Source organism: Oreochromis aureus, linkage group 20 (assembly GCF_013358895.1).
Source record: "Oreochromis aureus strain Israel breed Guangdong linkage group 20, ZZ_aureus, whole genome shotgun sequence".
In the NCBI taxonomy this organism is placed as follows: domain Eukaryota; kingdom Metazoa; phylum Chordata; class Actinopteri; order Cichliformes; family Cichlidae; genus Oreochromis; species Oreochromis aureus.
This window is the reverse complement of record NC_052961.1, coordinates 35,715,139-35,736,339: the sequence shown is the minus strand read 5'-3', so window position 1 is coordinate 35,736,339 and position 21,201 is coordinate 35,715,139. Positions and strand designations below refer to the sequence as shown.

General features: G+C 39.4%; 1 protein-coding gene across 8 annotated transcripts; it reads left to right on the top strand.

Annotated features, from left to right (window-relative positions):
• Window positions 1-1,726: 1,726 nt before the first annotated feature.
• Window positions 1,727-19,615, top strand: LOC116326126 (mitochondrial carrier homolog 1-like). 8 transcript variants are annotated; one of them, XM_031747253.2, is made up of 12 exons: window positions 1,729-2,141; window positions 4,966-5,050; window positions 5,134-5,240; window positions 7,442-7,501; window positions 8,870-8,927; window positions 9,555-9,606; window positions 9,778-9,837; window positions 9,929-10,022; window positions 16,225-16,272; window positions 16,358-16,425; window positions 17,296-17,371; window positions 18,701-19,615. In XM_031747253.2, exons 1-12 carry the CDS (start codon window positions 1,989-1,991, stop codon window positions 18,764-18,766), a joined length of 927 nt encoding a protein of 308 aa, XP_031603113.1. In that variant the 5' UTR covers window positions 1,729-1,988; the 3' UTR covers window positions 18,767-19,615. The 8 variants fall into 8 exon arrangements, 7 of the variants coding, with proteins under 7 accessions (XP_039460206.1, XP_039460205.1, XP_031603113.1 ...); XM_031747252.2 differs by having other exon boundaries at window positions 1,731-2,141; window positions 7,439-7,501; XM_039604273.1 differs by having other exon boundaries at window positions 2,005-2,141; window positions 5,139-5,240.
• The last annotated feature ends 1,586 nt before the right edge of the window (window positions 19,616-21,201 follow it).

Genomic DNA, 21,201 nt, shown 5'->3' with positions numbered 1-21,201 from the left:
CTTCACTTGTCATCCAAGGTTTTTGGTTAGGAAAAACCTAGATGGTTTTTGTCACTGTCACATTTTCTTAAAACACTTAATGTAGAAAAGGACAGACTGAGTGAACCAATCAGATCAAAACAGTCCTGTAGTTGGAGAGCAAATATCTGGCCATGTTTTAATGACCCAGATGCTTGGAGGGTCTACTGATAGTTAATAGCATGATGAACTATCAGCAGATCCCTCCGAGTGCTTGGAGGGGTCTGCTGCATTGAAATCATCATAAATTATGATTCTGTGTTTAGCATCTACAACATTTTTAATACCCTTTTTCTCACTCAGAATCATGAATAATGCTGGGCGGAGACTCATACTATCGTATCTTTCACATTCCTGCAGCCAGCCACACACACACACACACACACACACACACATCTGCCAAGGATGATTAGGAATCATGTCTACACACACAAAATTCAAACATTGGAATAATTTTTATTTCTCAAATTGCATTTCTCATTCAACACATTAATTAGATTTATACTTTGATTATATTATGATTAGAGATGATTTACTATTAGCAAAAGCACGTATAGATAACATCTGTTTTAGCACGCTGTATCATTTCTAACATATAAATAAATGGACTGATTCTTATAAAGCACTTATCTACTCTCTCATGGCACTCAAAGCACTTTGTAAAACATGCATCATTGACTCCGGGATATTTGGCACGCAGACTGGAGCAGATGATTCGTCTCGATGACCTGATCTGAAATTAAATTAAATCTGAGAGAATTCTTTGAAATAAATAAATTTAAAAAATCTAAAAATGTAAAACATACATCTCATTGGTTGATTTGGTATGAAAATTCTGCCTCCATGACAAACGGTGTGGGAAAGAATAGGAAGCATAGTAATAATGATTATAACAATAATAATAATAATAATAACAATAATAATGATAATAATAATATGAATAATAATAATAGAGAATTCAGCTGACAGCAACATATAGTGAGATGTATTGCTTTGCAACCACTTTTGCAACCAATTAAATTTTTTATTTAATTGGTTTTGTTATCACCAGATTGATAATTTCCTGCAGCATTCATCTCTTGTCCTTTTTACAAAAATGTTGCATTTTTCTTTTTATGTTTTATGTTTATCTAGTTTTTTATTTTTGCACATGATCTCATATGATTTGATAAATTGGGTTGCTTCAGGGATGTTCTATACTGTAACTGACTTTAAAACCAAAAAATCAAAACAAAACAAAACCAAAAATTAAAAACATTTGTTATGTGTTGGGTAAGTGGATGGATGGATGGATGAGCTGACTGAGCCATGAACAGCACTGCTATGTTGAATAAGCACTGGAAGGCTGATAGTTGTGTATGTATGTAATCAGAAATGAACATATGCAGTTTTTTGTTGTTTTTTGTTTTTTTTTTTGCAGTTCCTGGTTTCGTCAGGAATATTTCAAAAATAATGCTTTTTTTTTTTTAAAGATGCAAAATGCTGCTACTAAAATAGTGAGAAACACCAGGAACAGAGAGATTAAGTCCGTCCAATTGGCTTCGTCTAGATCCAGAATTAAATTAAGCACTATAAGAAAAATATACCAGTTCATACGTTTTTAACCAGAATGCTACCCAAGCCTTTCAATGTTTATTATTTATTTCTAGAATGTAAGGCAGACTACCCAAGAGGCGCTGTTAATCTCTGTCCACACTGACAGGAAGCTCTCTGGCTGAGGCAGATAAGAAATACACGCACGTGTTTTTATGACTTCACGAGTTTTGGTAACAGATTGCTATTTTTAGACAGAATACGTTGTGAAATCTGCTCTCACTCTTATAAACACGACTGCGTTTTACTCACTAGAAAATGTCTCCACTTAAATCGTCTGTGAAGCTGAGACTATTGTTCTGAAAAGCGGAAGTTGTTGTAGTCCGTTTTGATACAGAACGCTAATGAGCCGTCTCCCTCGTTCACGGTAACTAAAGATGGAGTCGCCAGAAAACCTGCATGGTCCAGCAGTCGGTGTCGGGCAGGATGCTACACCAACCACCGTGGACGTGGACACCGCAGTGTTTCTGCTGGGAGCGGGTGTAACAACCCTCACACACCCGCTGCTGTACGTCAAGCTGCTAATACAGGTAGCCGATGTAGCTAGCTAACAGTCATCATAGAGGCTGGATATGAATATACAGCTTCCGTACTGTTTTTGGAAATATGTCAACTCATGCTTCTATTTACTCGTTTAGCTTAGCAGTGAAATGTAATCGCTTGCTGTGGGTTACATTTATAACCGCTATGGGCAGAAGAGTCTAGTGTTATCTTGTTTCCTTCATCAATACGAAAATGCGTTTGACTTTTAAATCCAAGCCTCACCTCAAAAATACTGTAAATCTAAGCAGTTGTCTCTGCTACGTCGAACCATAATCGAATTTACAAATGTACTGTTTATACGGTTGTAAAGCTGCAGTCAGCTGAAACTGACGATGCCACTAATGTTTCTCCCACTAAAACGTCCAGATGAACAGAATCAACTTTTTAGGATTTCCTGACGTGGATGATGCATCAAGACATTCTGTTGTGTTCATTCTGTAAAGCCGTCCAAACTTAAAATGAACATCCAGCATTGTTTTAAACACTGAAAATGTATTGCAAAAGCTCGATGACAGGAAAAACTGTAAGCCTCGAGTCCTGTAGTGAAAGACTCTGATGGCTCTACTGTGAGGTCCTTTTTCCATTTTCTCTCAATTTTAAACACACTTCACTTGGAACAAGCAACATCTTTTGCATTATTTTGGGGCCATGCTTTCGTTTACCTAGCCAGGTGTTACAACTTATTAAGGTCTGCAAGCACTCTCTTTTCACTGCACACTATTTTGAATAATTGGGTATATATATAACTCCCCTCTCCCCCCTGCGGGCCGTCTATCCTTCAAGCTCGGGTCCTCTACCAGAGGCCTGGGAGCTTGAGGGTCCTGTGCAGTGTCTTAGCTGTTCCCAGGACTGGGCTCTGCTGGACAGAGATCTCCGATGTTGTTCCCGGGATCTGCTGGAGCCACTCAGCTAGCTTGGGAGTCACCGCACCTAGTGCTCCGATTACCACGGGGACCACCGTTACCTTCACCCTCCACATCTTCTCCAGCTCTTCTCTGAGCCCTTGGTACTTCTCCACTTTTTCGTGTTCTTTCTTCCTGATGTTGCTGTCATTCGGTATCACTGCATCTATCACTACAGCCGTCTTCTCCTGCTTGTCCACCACCACTATGTCCGGTTGGTTAGCCACCACCATTTTGTCCATCTGTATCTGGACGTCCCACAGGATCTTAGCTCGGTCATCCTTGAGCGCATCTCCCATTTTGACCTCGGGACTTCCAGGTTATACTCGGCACAGATGTTCCTGTACACTATGCCGGCCACTTGGTTATGGCGTTCCATGTATGCCTTGCCTGCTAGCATCTTGCACCCTGCTGTTATGTGCTGGATTGTCTCAGGGGCATCTTTACACAGCCTGCACCTGGGGTCTTGCCTGGTGTGATAGACCCCAGCCTCTATGGATCTTGTACTCAGAGCTTGTTCTTGTGCTGCCATGATTAGTGCCTCTGTGCTGTCTTTCAGTCCAGCTTTGTCCAGCCACTGGTAGGATTTCTGGATATCAGCCACCTCCTCTGTCTGCCGGTGGTACATACCGTGCTGGGGCTGGTCTTTCCATGATTGTATGAGAGAGATAATCTCTGAATAATGCTTAAGTCTATTAGCCACAACTAACCAACCAACGCGGTGATGCCATGTGGCACAAGATGGCGCTAAACCTGTTCTGCTTTTGAGAGCAGGTCTCCATAGTGTAAATGAACCTTTACTCTTGTAGTGTTTCATGTCCACTTTAATTAAAGCAATGTGATTTGTTTTTGGGCCTGTTTAATGAAGCCAGAATCTCCAGTTCTTAAACATAAACCAGCTTCGATCCACTGCAGATGCTTGTGATGGACGACCTGTCCAACATGCACCTTGGGCTTCACTCTGTGACAGCTGGGTTGAACTGCATGGACTGATAGTTTTGTGTCACATCTGTAGTTTGAGGATGTTCTTTCAGAGTTTTTACTGTGTTTTACTTTATTCAAATCAAGGTTGGTGATTCCATAACTTTTGATAGGACTGTAGACTGTACACCTCACAGTCATTAGATTTCAGCTTAATAATTGACTGTGAAATATTTTGGACTCGTGTGCCAAACAGCTCTCTTGACCATCTGTATTTAAGATTTATTGAAGGTTTTTTCAGTAGAGACTTTAATGTGAACAGACACATGCTGTTCTAGCACACTGAGGTCCAAAAACATACAAATTTTACACTGATTTTTCTTCTAACTTGTCACCTGTAAACCGCATCACTTAACATGATTGGTCCCTTATTGTTATTTTTGCCTCTAAATAACAGCAAAACAGATTTAGTTGTTTCTCACACTGCTGCAGTCACACACTGACACTAATCTGCCAGGGTCAAATCTGGATCATGTCTATAAAAATCCAGCCATGAGAATAATTTTCATACTCAACCCATTTCTCATTTAACATATTAATCAGACCTGTGCTTTGTTTTATATCTTGATTAAATAAAACTGATTTACTATTAGCATAAGCACATCCAGATAAATTGGTTTTTATTGAGGGTGGCTTTTTTATTCCAAAAGGCAAATTGATGACATGTTGCTGTGATGGTCATCTTTCTTTAACTTCATCTCATTCAGTGTTTAATTTTTTTTACTCTTTCATTTTGGCTCATTATGTCTGATTTTCAAAATCTGAATTGTTCTGTTTGTCACTGATTTAAAGGGTCTGAATATATTTTGGTCAGTTGTTTAAGTCGTCCAGGATCCTCTTGGAAAACAAACACCTGAAGCTGTAGTTGAATAAAAAAGAAAATGGTCATGTAGAAAATCTGTTTAATTGAAAGTGCTGTTGTCTCCAGGTGGGACATGAGCCTCTTCCCCCGACTGTGGGCACAACTATGTTTGGAAGGAGAGTCTTATACCTGCCTGGCTTTTTCTCTTATGGTGAGTGAAGTGGGATTAATGGATGACTTATTGTCTAACTGGACAAAGTATGAATGTTTTATAGGACATGAATTTGTTTTCAGCGCAGCATATTGTGAAGGTGGATGGAAAGAGAGGACTTCTTCGCGGCCTCTCACCACGTATTGTATCCAGTGCCATCTCTACTGTGGTGAGGAGCAAAGTTAAACAGGTAAGCAGGAAATGAGATTAAGATGGTACAAATGTTACGACTTTGGTAAAATGAATGAGCAGATGTTTCTCTATAGCTGGATCCATCAGAGGTGCCTGTATAAGTCATTTGAATTAGCAGTTCTGACAGTGTGACCTCTGTGATTCAATTTGAACTTAACATTAAACTGAAAATTGAGACAAATATGTAATTCTCTTTGTTATCTTTAGATTTCAACCTGGACGAGCTGGAATATTGTATTGATGCTTGGTGTGACCAACTATTTAAAATCTGAAAGAAAAAGAACAAAAACAGAGCTGCATATGTTGCAAAGGCTTATACAGAAGCAACGTGACAGCCAATGATGAGGGATGAGGGCGCGCTCTGTACTTTACACAAAGTGTGGGAACCAAACTTTTAAACAGCTGATATTAGACTTTCCTTACAAGTCTTCGTATTAAAAACTAATACACATCAACACTACACTCTGACTTTTCCCATACTGGAGTGTTACCGAATTTTTACTTTAACATGCTGCTAAATGTTTCACGTCACAGTGTTTCAGATACAGCACAGGGTCACTGTGGGCCCAGCAGTGCCATGCTGCAAATAAGATGGTCAGTTTTTCCCCCTGTGTATTTAAATGCATTTGCCAAGTGTGTGAAGATTACAGGCACTCGTCTGACACTATACTGCACTAACACAACTACTACTTTTATAAAATCAAATCAAATCCTCATTGTTTTCTTAATTTAAGATGATTAAAACTTGAGACATGCCTGTAGTCTCAATGATCTGTGATTGGCTGAAACAGCTCGAACAGGAAGTGGTTTATTTACCGTCACCTTGCCGCCTATTATTAAAGCTAAATAAATAATAATCAGTGTTGAAAAGAAACCTTGGGTTTTTACTCTTCTCCTCTATCGATGACTAGCAGCAAGCTCTCCCAGCTTTGCAGGCTGCTTTTGTCTGGTTAGAGGAAAGTCTCCTGAATCAGTGGGATGGCATTTCCAGTGTTTGTGTTCCCTTTTCGTTGTGATGTCCTGACAGAGGACAAGTTATTTCAGGTTTCATGTCAATGTTGTGCTAATTTTTTTTCTTTAAATATTATTTTTAATTTAGTTTGTATTGCTGCTCAGTGTTGTTGTCATTACCATTTCAGTCTTTTGACAAAAGCACATTCAAAGCTTTTTCCCATTCAGTGAATTTTCACAATGATAATAATCCTTCTGCTGTCACATTGCTGTATCATATGGATTTTCAGCCAGGGCACAGTTTCATAGCAGAAGTGTTACAATAGGAATCATTTTAAATTCCTTTTTATTGTTAATTAATTCATTTTTGCCTTTCATGTATTCATGGTCTGTAATTTTCTGTTTATGTTGCTGCAGTTTGTAGTCAAAATATTAGTGAGGTTCAAAGGACGTAAATGGTGTTTATTTGTTACTGGTTACAAATAAGAACCGCTGATGTGCTTGAATAGACCTTTGAGAAATAACAGGCAGTAAAGTGTAATCACTGTGCTCATGTATATGATTTTATTGAAAACATGCATAAGCATTTGTGGTTCTGCAAAAATAAACTTGTTTTTTTAAGTGATTGTGCAGGTTGAGCTGTAGAATCAGAATCAGAAAGGGTTTTATTGCCAAATGTTGAGCAGGTTTACAACATTAGGAAATTGCTACGGTACTTAGTGCAAACATACTGTCATATAACGCTTAAATAGACATAAAAATAAGAATTAAAGAATTAAAAGTGCTAAGCAGATAGATATATACATGGGTGCAGGTGATCATCAGGTCCAAACATGGAATGATGCAGTGAACATAGTGTAGGGTCACGTGTTAGTGGTGGGAACAGTCATGTGGTTATTGTTCATGAGTCCAACAGCAGAGGGGAGGAAACTGTTCTTATGGCGAGAGGTTCTGGTGCGAATGGACCGGAGCCTCCTGCCTGAGGGGAGCAGGTCAAACAGACTGTGTCCAGGGTGAGAAGGGTCAGCTTTGATCCGAGCTGCACGCCCCAGTGTCCTGGAGGTGTACAGGTCCTGCAGAGATGGGAGTCTGCAGCCAATCACCTTCTCAGCAGAGCATAGAGTAGCACTGGTGCCTGTATTTTTATTCCATTTTGTAAAACATGTTGTTGATGAATGTTATGTTCTTTAAATATCTGATTACACAATAGTGTGTTTTGAAGGGTAATCAGAGTTCTTTGTTCAGCAGGTAGACGTCCTGTTTAAGAACGGCGAACAGCAGAATTCACTCAGGAAAGTGGTCAAAGAGGTGAGACAACACTGTGAGGGCTGTTCCAGACTTCTTTCATTTAGAGTGTAGCTGTACTGTACAAATGTTTCCTTATTCAGCTTATTCATAAGTTGTGAAAAAGACAGAATACAGGGATTTGAAAATCATTTAAGCCCTAAATTTAAGGGTAAATAGTTCAACGATGATTAGTATCAAATACTGTAACTGATAGATTTGGGTTTATTTGAAAACAATATTGGATCCTATTTGATTAATCAATGCATTTCCAGAAAATTGGGACGGACACAGTGTAAAACCTGAAACGTGGTATCATGCCACAACAATAAATTTTGCAAAACATCTCAGAACTAGTTACTACAAGTCAGGTAACGGGTCAGCAACATGATGGAAAACAAACACAGCCTTTTTTGCACTACTTCCTACTGGACCTGGTTTTTAAGGTTTCCCATTGGGTGGTGTTACCAGGTTCCTGCCAGCTCTGGTTCCAAGTCAATCAGTTTGAAAGTTTGATGTGAGCAGACTGCATGCCACTGATTGACCAGTCAATGGCGTCCTTGGTTTCACAAATATCAGAACTGCCTTTTTTGAGGCCGAACAAAAAAGGCCGTTATTGTTGCCGTTTGTCACAATGAGGGAAACAAACACTGACACCGTGGTCCCCGAATCTGATCTGCTTAGCCAGAGTTTGTTTGGTTTTCCCAATATATAAATCACAACACTACATTACTCTGTTTGTCCTGGGGGACTCGATCCTAGGGGTGGACCAGTTTTTGGCACAGTGTGATTTGGGGTTTGAAAGCCACAGAGACATTGATCACTGGTCATGACAATTTGCATATTAATGATCAAGGAAAATGACCTCAACGCCCATTGTTCATCAGTAGTACTAATTATAGTCATTATAAAAAAATGTAATGTTTATAACTTATAACTTTATGCTGTTTATATATGAGGAAACCTGCCGTCAGCTGAAATGGTCCTATGCAGGACCATAAAATGGACCAAAAGAAAGTTGGACCCCCTTTTGCCTTCAGAACTGTCTTAATTCTTCATGGCAGATGTTCAACCAGGTCCTGAAAGCATTCATCAGAGATTATGTTCCTTTAAAAAAAAAAAAAAACAATGCTAAAAAGTATCTAAAAACAACCTTCATCCCTTGAAATACTTGTTTTTGAGAAACCAAATGATGGTAGGAACCAGAAATTGTGCATAATTCCTGTTAGGAAGTTCTTATCTTTTCCCTGGAATTTCTCTAGGCAAATTTGAGACAGGCAAGTGGTAGGCATATGATCAAGTGAAAAATTTGGAAAGCAGAGGATATTTGTAGACATTGTCTTGCTATTTCTGGCTTTGAAGAAGCTCTCTTTACATTGCTTTGTCTCCCAGACCTCACATGAGATGATCATCCAGTGCCTGTCCAGAGTAGCCACCCATCCTTTTCATGGTATGTCAGCAACAGGAAATGTTTATTCTGCCATGAAACATTTCTTTTGAGTAAATAAAAAAGCTATGCAGAGGTTAGTTAAATAACCTTACAGGAAGACATTTCCTGGTTTGAACTCCAGATCCAGAGTTTCCAATGGGTTATCTGGCTCCGCCCACAATCTAAAGAGATGCATGTTTGTGAGTCTAAAGTGAATACACGTCTGAGGTAGATGAAGTGCTCAAAGTTTATAAACTAAAGCACTCGGTCAACATGTGATTAAAATGTGACTGTATTCTAAATAAATTTGCGTGGTCAGTATAACTGAAAGAAGTACTGTGTTCTTTTTTTTGTTGTTTTTAACTACTGATTAAGTATTTTTAATTGAATTCTGTCTTTACTGCGTACTTTGAAAATTTGTAACTTCTTTTAATGTCTGATTGTGAACAGTGGCCTAAAATCTGAAGGATTTGAGTCGTCACATGAAGCAGGAATCTCATGTTGGACTAACAGACTTGTTTACATATTGAACTATTCTGAGGCATCAATCTTTGTTTGCAGTTTACAGTTTGTAGCATGTTCCCAGTCCTCATGACAGTGTTATCTTGTCTGAATGAAATGATCTGATAAGCTTTTCTGCGTTGGCAGTTATGTCAGTACGCTGCATGGCTCAGTTTGTTGGCAGAGAAGTCAAGTATGGGTAAGACTTTGGTTTATACAACATAAATTTCATACAAGTGTTTTGTAGATGAAGAAAGTGGATTAAAAGAAACATTCTGCACTCACATCTACATAAAAACACAAGATGAAACTGGAAAAACCTTTGTTTCGACTTTCTGCCCGTGTTAATAAAGGTCTGTCTGATTTTCAGTGGGATGCTCAGCTGTATGGTCAAGATTTTCAAGGAGGAAGGAGTTGCTGGATTCTATGTGTGAGTCATGCTTTTATTAGTACAGTCCGTACTGCTCAGATATCGTGATCTTTCACCTCCAACCATCATAGCAGTGTTTGTGTGTTTGCAGTGGTCTCATACCGCATGTCCTGGGAGAGGTTCTGTTTCTGTGGTGTTGTAATCTCCTGGCTCACTTTATTAACACCTATGCTGTGGATGAAAGTGTAAGTCTGTCACCTTTACTTATTTCAACAAGCTTTGACAATAAACATAATTTTATAATAGTACTATATTTGTAATAGGAAAACTATTGTATGTTCTAGATGGGCACTGAAGAGCATGTTCAACACCCACTCTACCTCCTGAGCCACACCTACCCGTGAGGTTGTGCCTCAGAAGATAGAGCGCTCTTATTTTCCACAAAGCAAAAAACAGAATTTAAAATGTAGTCAAAATGCAAAAATTAGATAACATTAAGTGGCTCAAGTGTAAAGTGTAATGGACAGTGCAGTGCAGTAAGGGGGATTAAACAATGTGAGGTTGCACACTTGACAAATGAATCTCTGTATTATACGTATTATCCTGTTAATGTGGTAAGATTTCCTGTGTATATTCAAAAACATACTGTAAGAGCTACAATGTTACAAACAAAAGAGCTCTCATGAAACTGTAAAATTCCTTTCGTAATTTAAAATCTCTTAATATATTCCAATTTATATCCCTTCAACAAAATAAGACTAATCCAGATTCCTGTCAACAGAGGAAAGGCCCGGAAGTAGACCGGAATATTATAACATTTAATTTAGAAAGAAATGTAAACTTTATATAAATGATTGCAAAGCAAGCAATTAAATCGTAGAAAACTATTTGGCCAATGCTGCTAATCATACAAAACGCAAAATATTTTCTTAAAGTTGACACTGGCTATCCTGATGTGATCATGGACTCGTACTTATATAGTGCTTTTCTGCTCCGCTTGTCCCATTTCCACACACAGTCTTACAACTATGTTATGTCTGAGTGCTTTCTGTAGAAAAATATATTTTTGACATCTGACGTTATTAGTCATTTCAGGGTCAAAACTCTTCTTAAAAGAGTTCAAAATGGTCTTTTATCTTCAATAAAATGATAAGTTTGGCTGTTCTCCCAGATGTTTCTATAAAATTTAACACCCAGGCATCCATGAAAAAGAGGATTCACAAAGTTCAGTGTATTTTAAGTTAGAAGAAATTTACCTCACCAGTTTCCATCTGAAAATGATATGCCATGATATGCCAACATACAAATATTGGGCGTCTGGCAGACCGTGAGCCTGTGGACTCAAGTTACATCGTAAGGTTTTAAAAACTGAGCTTAAAGATGCAGTGCACATGAATAGTGCTAATAAAAAGGCCGAGAGGCCTACAGTTTTTAAGGGCTTTTTAGTGTTGTTTGAAGAAAATACAAAGCATTACAATACTTTAAAAAGACAACAGCCTTAATGCAGGAGGAGTTTGGACCCAGAAGCAGGGTTGTTACATCATCACCTAACAAGTAGATAGTCACATGGACAAAAAGCTAGGCTAAGCTAGGGTTTAGGCAGAGGTAGCATTAGCATCATCACCAGCTAGACAAAAGCCTGGGCTAGGCTAATGACAAAGTTGCCTTATTGCAAATAAACAACATACAGAAGAGACACACTTGATACATGCAGACCATTAAGCAGTGTTGGAACACACTGTGGTACCAAACCCTCGTCAGCATCAGTTGAACAGTATTGTACTGCAGAAAGTAGTGTGATGCTACAAAAATGGTCAGAAAAAGGTGATTAACAATGGAAGAGAGACAGACCATCATAACACTTATAAATGTCGGTCTGTCCTACAGAGAAACTGCAAAGAAAGTCAAAGTGTCAGTGAGTAAAGTTTCCTTCACCATCCAAAGGCTCAGAAACAAACTGTGACAGGAAGAGGTCTGCAGACCCAAAGACACACCTGAATCAGACGACAAGTTTCTGAGAGTTAACAGCTTGTGTGATCGGCGGCTCACAGGACAACAGCTTCAAGCACAGCTCAGTAGGGGTCGTAGTAAGAAAGTCTGAGTTTCAGCTGTGAAGAGAAGACTTTGAGCTGCAGGTTTGACAGTTGCAGCAAGAAAGCCAGACGTCAGAATAAGACAAAGAGGCTTGTCTGGGTCATGAAACACCGACATTGGACTACTGAAGACTGGAAGAAGGTATTATGGACTGATGGATTAACATTTGAAATCTTCAGTTCATCACACAGGATCTTTGTTCGCCGTCGAGTTAGTGAAAGGATTGTTCCACTGTGTGTGGCATCGACTGTCAAACATGGAGGAGGAACTAGGGCTGTTCGATATAACGATATATATCAGATGACGATATAAAAACGTCTATTGTTTCATTTTACGCTATCGTTTGTTTCGTGGTGTCGCAAAATAAACTGTTTACGGCAATATTTTTTCATCGTTTTGATGGTCACTGTAGTGGCTATATTAATTTCCTAAAGTTCTCTCTTTCTCTTATATTTAATATAACCACACTACAGACGGACAAGCGCTTGTTTTTATGCATTGTCGTCCGCTTGTTTATTTTCCACATAAACCTTTCACAATAAAGCTCAAGATCCTGTTGAGACTTTTCAAAATAAACTGAATCACGTGAAAGAGTATGCAGGGTATTTACGGATTAGAAGCCAAAAAAAGCCGTCGGGTGCTAAAAAATAAACCTTTGACTCAAACGTTAGAACAGGCTTTTCCCCGCAGCACGCTGTGTAATAAATGCAAAGAAAACAGCGGCTGTTACAACTTGTGTCTAAAAATGTATCGTTTCATGCATCGGTTAAAACACTGGACTCCAGCTACACGACACCCAGCTGGAAACACTTCAGGCAAGTTGAGCTGGCCGAGATTCACAGAATTTACAGAAAATGTTAAATTTTTGTGATTTATATCGTTATCGGGACGATAGATGTCCTATCGGGATATGAGATTTTGGTCATATCGCACAGCCCTAGGAGGAAGTGTGACGGTCTGGGGCCGTTTGCTGATCCAGGGTCGGTGACTCGTACAGAGTGAGAGGCTCCCTGAACCAAAACAGCTACCACAGCTTTCTGCAGCTCCATGCAGCACCCTCTGGTATGGACCTAGTTGGTCAGGGGTTCATCCTACAGCAAGATAATGACCCAAAACATCAGTCCAAGCTGTGCCAGAACTACCAGAGGAACAAAGAACAAGATGATGAGTTTGGAAACATGGAGTGTCCAGCACAGTCTCCAGACTTAAACCCCATTGAGCTGGTTTGGGATGAACTGGACAGAAGAGTGAAAGCAAAGCAACCTACAAGGTCCACATTTATGGAAACTTCTGCTACAGATATGGGAGAATATTTGATTCTATTGTAGAAAGAATGTCACGGCTGTGTTCAGCTGTTACATCTGCCAAAGGAGGCTACTCTGATGAGTCAGAGTTTAGAATACACTTTGGTCTATAAACTGATTCCATGATTTCTTTTTTAACTCCAATTACTTATTTGTACTATGCTTTCATTTCAGAGTGCAATGAGACATTAAACTGCATCATTTTCAATAAACAACTCGAAAATGTGGGGTGTTGTAAAACTTTTGACTGGTAGTTCATGACGATTGAAAATTTAGCTTCATATACTAGTTGTCTTTTGCATTTTACAGGATAGGTTTATTTTTTCATATTTTAATTACCCGTTGCTCAGACATTTTTTATGTATGTCCCCCATAATACATACAGTACTAGGGCTGGGTGATATATCGAGTTTTTTAAAAATATCAATATATTTTTATACGAGATATAAGATGTGACAATATCCTTTATATCGATATAGTCTATGTTACGTTATAATTATACTTGTGGAGCCGCAGGTTTGCCTCTTTCGTCCCACTTTTGTCTCTACGCAACGTTACTCGGCCTCGCCTCTCCTTCACTGAACACAACTTCTCCTCCCCATCGCTTCACCTGCAGGCAGCGACAAGATGGACACGGCAGATCTCCGTGCTGTGTCTATCTTGTCATGCGTGGGGCTGGACAGCGTCAACGTGTTAACGAGCTAACTGCACTAACGAGCTAAGCAAGCTAACGCCGTGCAGCCCCTAAAATCGTTTCATTCTCTCAAAAGTTGACTGCGCGCCTTTTGTATGAATTCTGGTTGTGCTTGATGACCGCGAACCGATTTTATGTGATACACAGCGCTCAGCAATCTGTCAAAAAATGTTTTAGTACGACGTTGCTAAGCTACGGAGCTGCACCGCTTGATGGATTGTCGGAGCATTACGGCTACCGAGGAGCCTCGCGGAGTGATACGTACTGTGCTTCAACGTAATATTACCGTACTGTGTGTGTATAAGGACCATAAATGGCTCCTGTTCAGAGGCATGGTTACGAAGCGGATTTCAAACTCCAGGCTGTCAGTCACGCAGTAGAAGTTGGGAACAGAGCAGCTGTGAAATCTGTCTTTGTTATTATGCTCAGCGTCTGTTAGTTTACATTTTGACTGCACAATTGTGAGCTCTTTGTTATGCACAAAACAACATAGTTTTCTTTTATTTATGGAGCATCATTATTTAATAAATGCTCATAATTTATTTTTGAGTAATTTTTTTCATGTACATCTATGCTGTATGTTAATAAAAGTGCCTGTGTGACATCTGGGACACAGCTTTGACTAAGAACTCTCTTTTTGTTCTTACTTTATGGCTTTAAAAAAATATCGAGATATATATCTTATATCGCCATCCAGCTAAAAAATATCGAGATATGAATTTTGGGTCATATCGCCCAGCTCTATACAGTACATCTGGAAAGTATTCACAGAGCTTCATTTGTTCCACATTTTGTCATGTTACAGCCCTATTCATTGTTCACTGCAAAATTTGAATACAATAACATATAATGAGAAAGTGAAAACAATTGCTTGAAATTCTTGCAAATATACATTCATAAAGACAAAAATATAACAAGTACTTAAATATTCACAGCCTTTGCTCAATACTTGAAACACCTTTGGCAGCAATTACAGCCTCATGCCTCTTTGAGTATGATGCTACAAGCTTTGCATACCTATTTTTGGGCAGCTTATTTCCCATTCTCTGTGGAACCTCAGCTGGCGAGCATCAGTGCACAGCCATTTCTCTCCAGAGCGTTTCAGTCAGATTTCAGTCAGGGCTCTGGCAGGGCCAGACATTCACACAGTAGTCCTGAAGCCATCTTTGTTTCATCAAACCAGAGAAATTTTTTCTCATTATTTCAGTCCTTTAGGTGCCTTTTGGAAAACTCCAGGCAGGTTCTCATGTGTCTTTTACTGAGGAGTTGGCTTCACCCTGGCTACTCTACCATACAGGGCAGGTTGTTGGAGTAATGTTCTCCTCTCTCCACAGAGCAGTGCTGGGAGCTGTTTACTAGAGTGCCCATCGGGTTCTTGGGCACCTCCCGAATAAGGCCCTTTTACCCTTGTCATGTAGATTGACATGGTGGCCAGCTCTAAGGACAGTTCTGGTGGTTCCAAAAGTCTTCCATTTACGGATGATGAAGGCCGCTGTGCTCATTAGGACCTTCAGTGCTGCAGAAATCTTTCTGTAGCCATCCTCAGATCTGTGCCATGATACAGTCCTGCTCCTGAGGTCAATTCCTTGGTCTTTATTGATTACAAAATCATCCAGTGATCTATAGTGTCCGGGTACCATGCGCATGTTCATGTGCCGTTACCGACATTTCATGTCAGTCTGGCTCAGGGCAGCTGTGGCTACAACTGTAGCTGCCTCCACCAGTGTGTGAATGTGAGAGTGAATGAATAGTGGAATTGTAAAGCGCTTTGAGGGTCACGAAAAGCGCTATATAAATGCAATCCATTATTATTATATTATTATTTTGTTCCTCTACAGCCTGTCCTGTGAGAGTGGTGGTCCCACAGGAGAATAAACCCACTTAGCTTTTTCATGCTGCTCCTAGCCAGGCTGTGAGCTAAGGCTTGGCCAGCAGACATTCACCCATAAGCCTCTATCCTGTTCCTGGTGGCAGGGTAGGATCCCCGCTGACCCTGTCCGGAGCAGGGTACATTGGACCATTGATTTATTACACTGTGTAGGGTGTCTGGCTCCTCACCAATTTGATTTCGGAGACCCTACCAGCAGCAAATTGCACTTGAGAACAAAGCTTCTGGGATTACTGGAGCACACAAACTCCTCACACACCAAAAACTAAAATGATGAGTGAAAGAAAACTCATCATTTTATGCAGGTGTTTCAGAGACACTTGTATATGCTTACATGGTAATTTGTTGTTTATTATACAAACAATTGTAACTATTGAACTTTAAGTGCATTAGTTTTAGTTTTTGTTTCTGGAGACATGTAAATTCATTGAATAACATTTAGCCCCTCTCTTTACATTTCTTCACAGCTCAGTCAAGCCTCCGCAGTGAGAAGCTACACTAAATTTGTGATGGGCGTAAGTTCTCTCTTCAGACCATGAAAGGTTTCTCCTGTATGTCATAATTCAGTAATAATGCCGTGTGCGTTTTGTGCTTCATTAGATTGCAGTAAGTGTCCTTACATATCCATTCATGCTGGTTGCTGATCTTATGGTGGTAAACAATTGTGGGTGAGTCATTAAGCTAAACACAGTTATGAACTTTTTCAATTTAGTGTTAAAATGTAATATTGATTTAAACCTGACGCTGTAGACTCTTTCAAGGTTTACAGTTAGCTTTTTATCGCACTCGTATTAAATGGTTTCTGCTATCATTTTTCTCACCAACTGAAACATGATGCTGTGATTGCAGGTCTGTGGAATGCAAAAGAATAAAAAGACAACAATTACACAAACCTTAGTTTTACCAATTTATTCTGACCATATCAACAAAGATTAGAGAAACTGGAGCTCATATCATTTAAAATCCATAATTTCAATCAAATGGCAGTTGGATTCCTGATCTCATAGATTTTTTTCATACAATGATTAAAAACAAAGTGGTGTAATTCTAAATGAGGAACTTCCTGTTTTGGAAGTTTGCCACATACATCTGTTTTCTAGCAGCTTAGTTCTATATATACTATGAACCCAGGGCTTTAGTATGTGCTTTCCAAGTTATGTCCAATAATTTCAGCAGAACTGAAGTTGTAGAAATATTTCAAGGACCATTGGTAGATGAAGTACGAGCACCAGTGCTCATAACAGAAGTTAAAGTTTTAAGTATGTTTACAAATTCCTCCATGAACTGCTCTTGTGTTACCATGTATGCATTGATTGGAGTCTGACAGCATTTCCAAATCACTGTATGTGTGGAATTAAGATCTCGAAATCTGACTCATGTTAAGCTCATACAATAAATGGTTCACCATTTTCACCCTTTTTGTCTCCAGAATAGGGGCTTTTTGTTCTACATTATGTTTACAGTGAATATGCTTTTAATATTTTTTTGCAAAATAATTGCTGATGCTTCAGTCTGACTGCTGAGCTTTGTCTTGTCAGACTGGCTGCAGGACTTCCTCCTCTGTCACCCGTCTTTAGCTCCTGGCTGCACTGCTGGAATCACCTGAGCAACAAGGTACACTCACTATGTCACATGGCATTTGATTCTGTAATGCCATTTTATTATTCCATGACAAATTCACTGGAACTCAGAATAGAGGTAATAGAGATGCTGATGGATGCAAAAACTTTAGGAATGTTGAAATTAACAATCTGTAAAAGAAGGAATGCACTGGCTGGTTCAGCAACAAAAGGCCTGAAATACCACAGAAGACAACTAAAGAGGCAGAATCCTTCCTTAGATCAGAAAAACCATTCACAGTATGTAGCCATGTCAAGAAAGGGGGCAGTCGGTCCATCACTGTCGAAATCTATAATGAAGAAACCCCTTTGTGAAGGTAAATGCAGAGGGTTTACAAAAAGGTGGAAACCACTAGTTACACTAAAGTAGGATAGTGGAGAGTAAGGGGGACAAATAGGGTGGCAGTAGTGTTGCAACGTGTGCATGTATGGATGCCAGTAGAACCGGGTCACTTACTGATAATTTGACTGCTGATAGAAGTATCAGGATGAACTGTGACGTGTACGGGCCTATACTCTCTGCTCAGGCTCAGTAAAATACTGCACAGCTGATCGGACAGTATTTCAGTGGCATAAAGCATACTGCAAAAGCAACTCAAGAGTCTGGATAGTTCAGTGGCCAGCAGTTACTAAAAGGAAAAACAGAGACCATAGAGCAAACTGGAGAAAAAGCCTGACAGGGCATTGTAAGCAAGTCAAGCTGCACTGGTGATGTCAAAGGGTTTTCATTAGGATATGAAAAAACAATCATTGTATTTATGTTCATATGTCCAATTATTTTAAATGACTTTATGGCTGTAATTACTCAACAGTTAATGCAGTATGTGGTAGTGTTTCCCTAAAGCTTGTTTCAAATGAATCCTGTATTGTTCCAGCAATAGGAATGTTTAAACTTGGACACGGTGGTAGCCAATGTCTGTACTTAAAGACATCCAAACACGGTGTCCTGTTGGAGTACAAAATATGTGAAGTTTGAATTGAAGCAGAGCTGTACAAGCACAAGCAATAGGACTACAAAGAATAGGAGTACAGGTTTAATAACTAAAGGGGAGAAACCCACCAGGAACATTGTGTTTGAAGACATCATAAGTACTCTAAGCAGGATATTTGATTTATAAATCTCTTTACTCTATCACATGTGTCTCAAATAATGACCAAAGCTTTCATTCTGGATGGGTTACTACTGTGTAGATGCAGGTCGTGTCTATCCACTGGGTAACTAACACTGGCTGTGGCTACACTGGAACTGATTAAGTCAGAAGACCAGAGCTGGAGTTCCTCAGTGCACAATATATTTTTTAATGTATGCTCCTTCTCATATCAGGGTCACCTCTTTAGAGGATCCAGTTTCTTTTTCCGCCGAGTGCCCTTGACCTCCATCGAGGACTAACATGGTCATCGCCACCTTCTGCTCAGAAACATTTTCCAAAGATATTGATCCCGTCCTTTGTCATCAGCCTGCTGTATCCATCCGGACAGCCACGTGTAGCTGAAGCAGCAGAACTTTTTTTTGAAGTATAGAAGCACATTCATTGTTATGATTACACCAGCCTGCACCCCTTTCCTCCCTGCTTCCAAACAATGCACCAACTATGGGCACTGTTTTGTTGCTGAGACCCACAAGGACATTTACAAATGATTCTCACATGAAATTATTTATTTGACTGACTTGCAGTGAGAACAATGCTTCCAAATTGCACCAATATGTTTGTTGGTACCTCTGCTATAGTCTGCAGCACTTTATATATCTCTGGTTGTTTTAAAACTTGTCATTTTGCTTGATTTTACATGTTATTAATCCACTCCAGTGTTGCAGCTGAACAGATGATCTGTTTTCAGTTTCTTTGCAATTAAAATTCTCTCTCTTTTTCTTGATGTTGGTCTTGCAAACTCAGTAAAGAAGTAATGCTATTTTTTTAAGTAAAAAATATTTTCTTTAAAAAGGTTTGGAGAAATGCATGAAAGTCAAGAAGCTCAAGATATTATATATGCCAGAGTCTAATGAAAACAGAGAAATATGATTTTGAAGTCTGTACAATGTTTTCATTTTCATCAGTCAGCCTTTAAACCTTTAAACCTTCCACTCGAGTGGTTAAAAGCCTGTTAACAGTGTGTTCGTTCTGAAAGCATCCATGTTCACTCGTCTGACTGATAAATGAATTCTGCTTTACGTTTGTGTCTCCAGTGACAACCCCACCTGCCTGTTTTTATTGATAAAAATAAAATCTTTGCCACAACAGTGTTCACTTCATATTCAAAATGTGAAATATTGTATAAGTTGTATACTGATGCTTTAAGATCCAATAAGAACATAAGAGGGTTGCTAGATAAGAATAGTTCATTGCCTGGGCCACTTTTTAAAACATGAATAAATCACTGACTGCTTTGTTTTTCTAAGGCAACAAGTTTACATACTTTTTAAAGTTCTCTGAACTAACGAAGTTTTACAGTGATGAGCAGATGATCCATAGATAAGTTTAAAATAACTATTTAGCTTCATTAGCTTTCTAACATCCTGATATTCTGAAGCTTTGTAATAAAAACACTTTAATAAAGGTTGCCAGCTGAGTGCTACACAACGTAGCTTAGCTCTGACTTCTGCTCAAACTTCCTCATCAGAGCTGATAATAAAGGACACCTGTAGTGTTCCCCCAACACAGGACGGCTCCCTGTTTAAAAAGCCCTAACCTCTGATCCTGTAGGTAACAGTAAGTAGTATGGAGCCTGATGGATGAGGGGATTTGCCCAACATTTACTGCCTCTGTTGTCCAGTCGTCTACCCTGACTCGTCTGATAAGAAAAGAGAAAGCCAGTAACACCTGTGCACTTGGTAATTAACTGGTCCCAGTTTAGTGGCCTGAATAGTAGGCCCCCAGGTTCTGTAACTTTTAAAAGGCTCCAGTAACCTGTAAGTGCTGTTTATACTGAGGATTAATACTGTTTCACAAAGGGTCAAAAAGAGAACGTCTACAATTTAGACTTTAATTACAGGATATTTTATTAAAGCAGTTTGGCATTAGCAAAGCAGAATCAAATAATAATACAAATACATAAACAATAATAACCAAAGTGTTACCTTCACGTGGGAGCATGTTATAATACTCCAAATGTGACTTGACGCTCATTTCCTCATAATGGCACCGATGTTCGCAGTATTAAAACATATATGAGGACATCAGGATCAGCTGTTTGCATTATGATGTTTCATATCCATGTTTTTAATCACAACCTGGAGAATAATACTCAGACGAGGCCGAGACACGGACAATGTCAAGGACTGGTAAATGGGCCGGTTCTTATATAGTGCTTTTCTACTCTATCTGAGCACTCAAAGCACTTTATACAACTCGTTCATTCACCCAATCACACCCATTCACACAAGCACCCTAACCTCTAACTGCTATCTAGCATTCACATTCACACTCTGATGGAATGCGACCCGGTTAGTAGGTGACCTGCTCTACCACCTGAGCTACAGCCACACCACGAGAGACTAGACTGGAGACTAGTTGTTGACATTGGTCATTCGACCATAGTTCTTCTTAAAAAAAAACCCAAAATAACTACAACAACAGTGTTCAAAGAGTTTCAGCACCTTTGTGTTTTTGCATTTGACAGAGAGTGTTGTGATGGCTGCCTTTACAGCAAAACAGCACTCCTACTTCCCAAACTCTTCAAATAGTTGCACAAGCTGTCGAATTGTATTGTTTTGGTTTCAAAGAGACATGAAGCGTTCTTTCTCACCTGCATCACCCCATCCACTTGTGTTCAGAGTGGAGGTAGGGCAGGTTGGTGATCTCTCCGATCCTTTTCTTATTTAAAGTG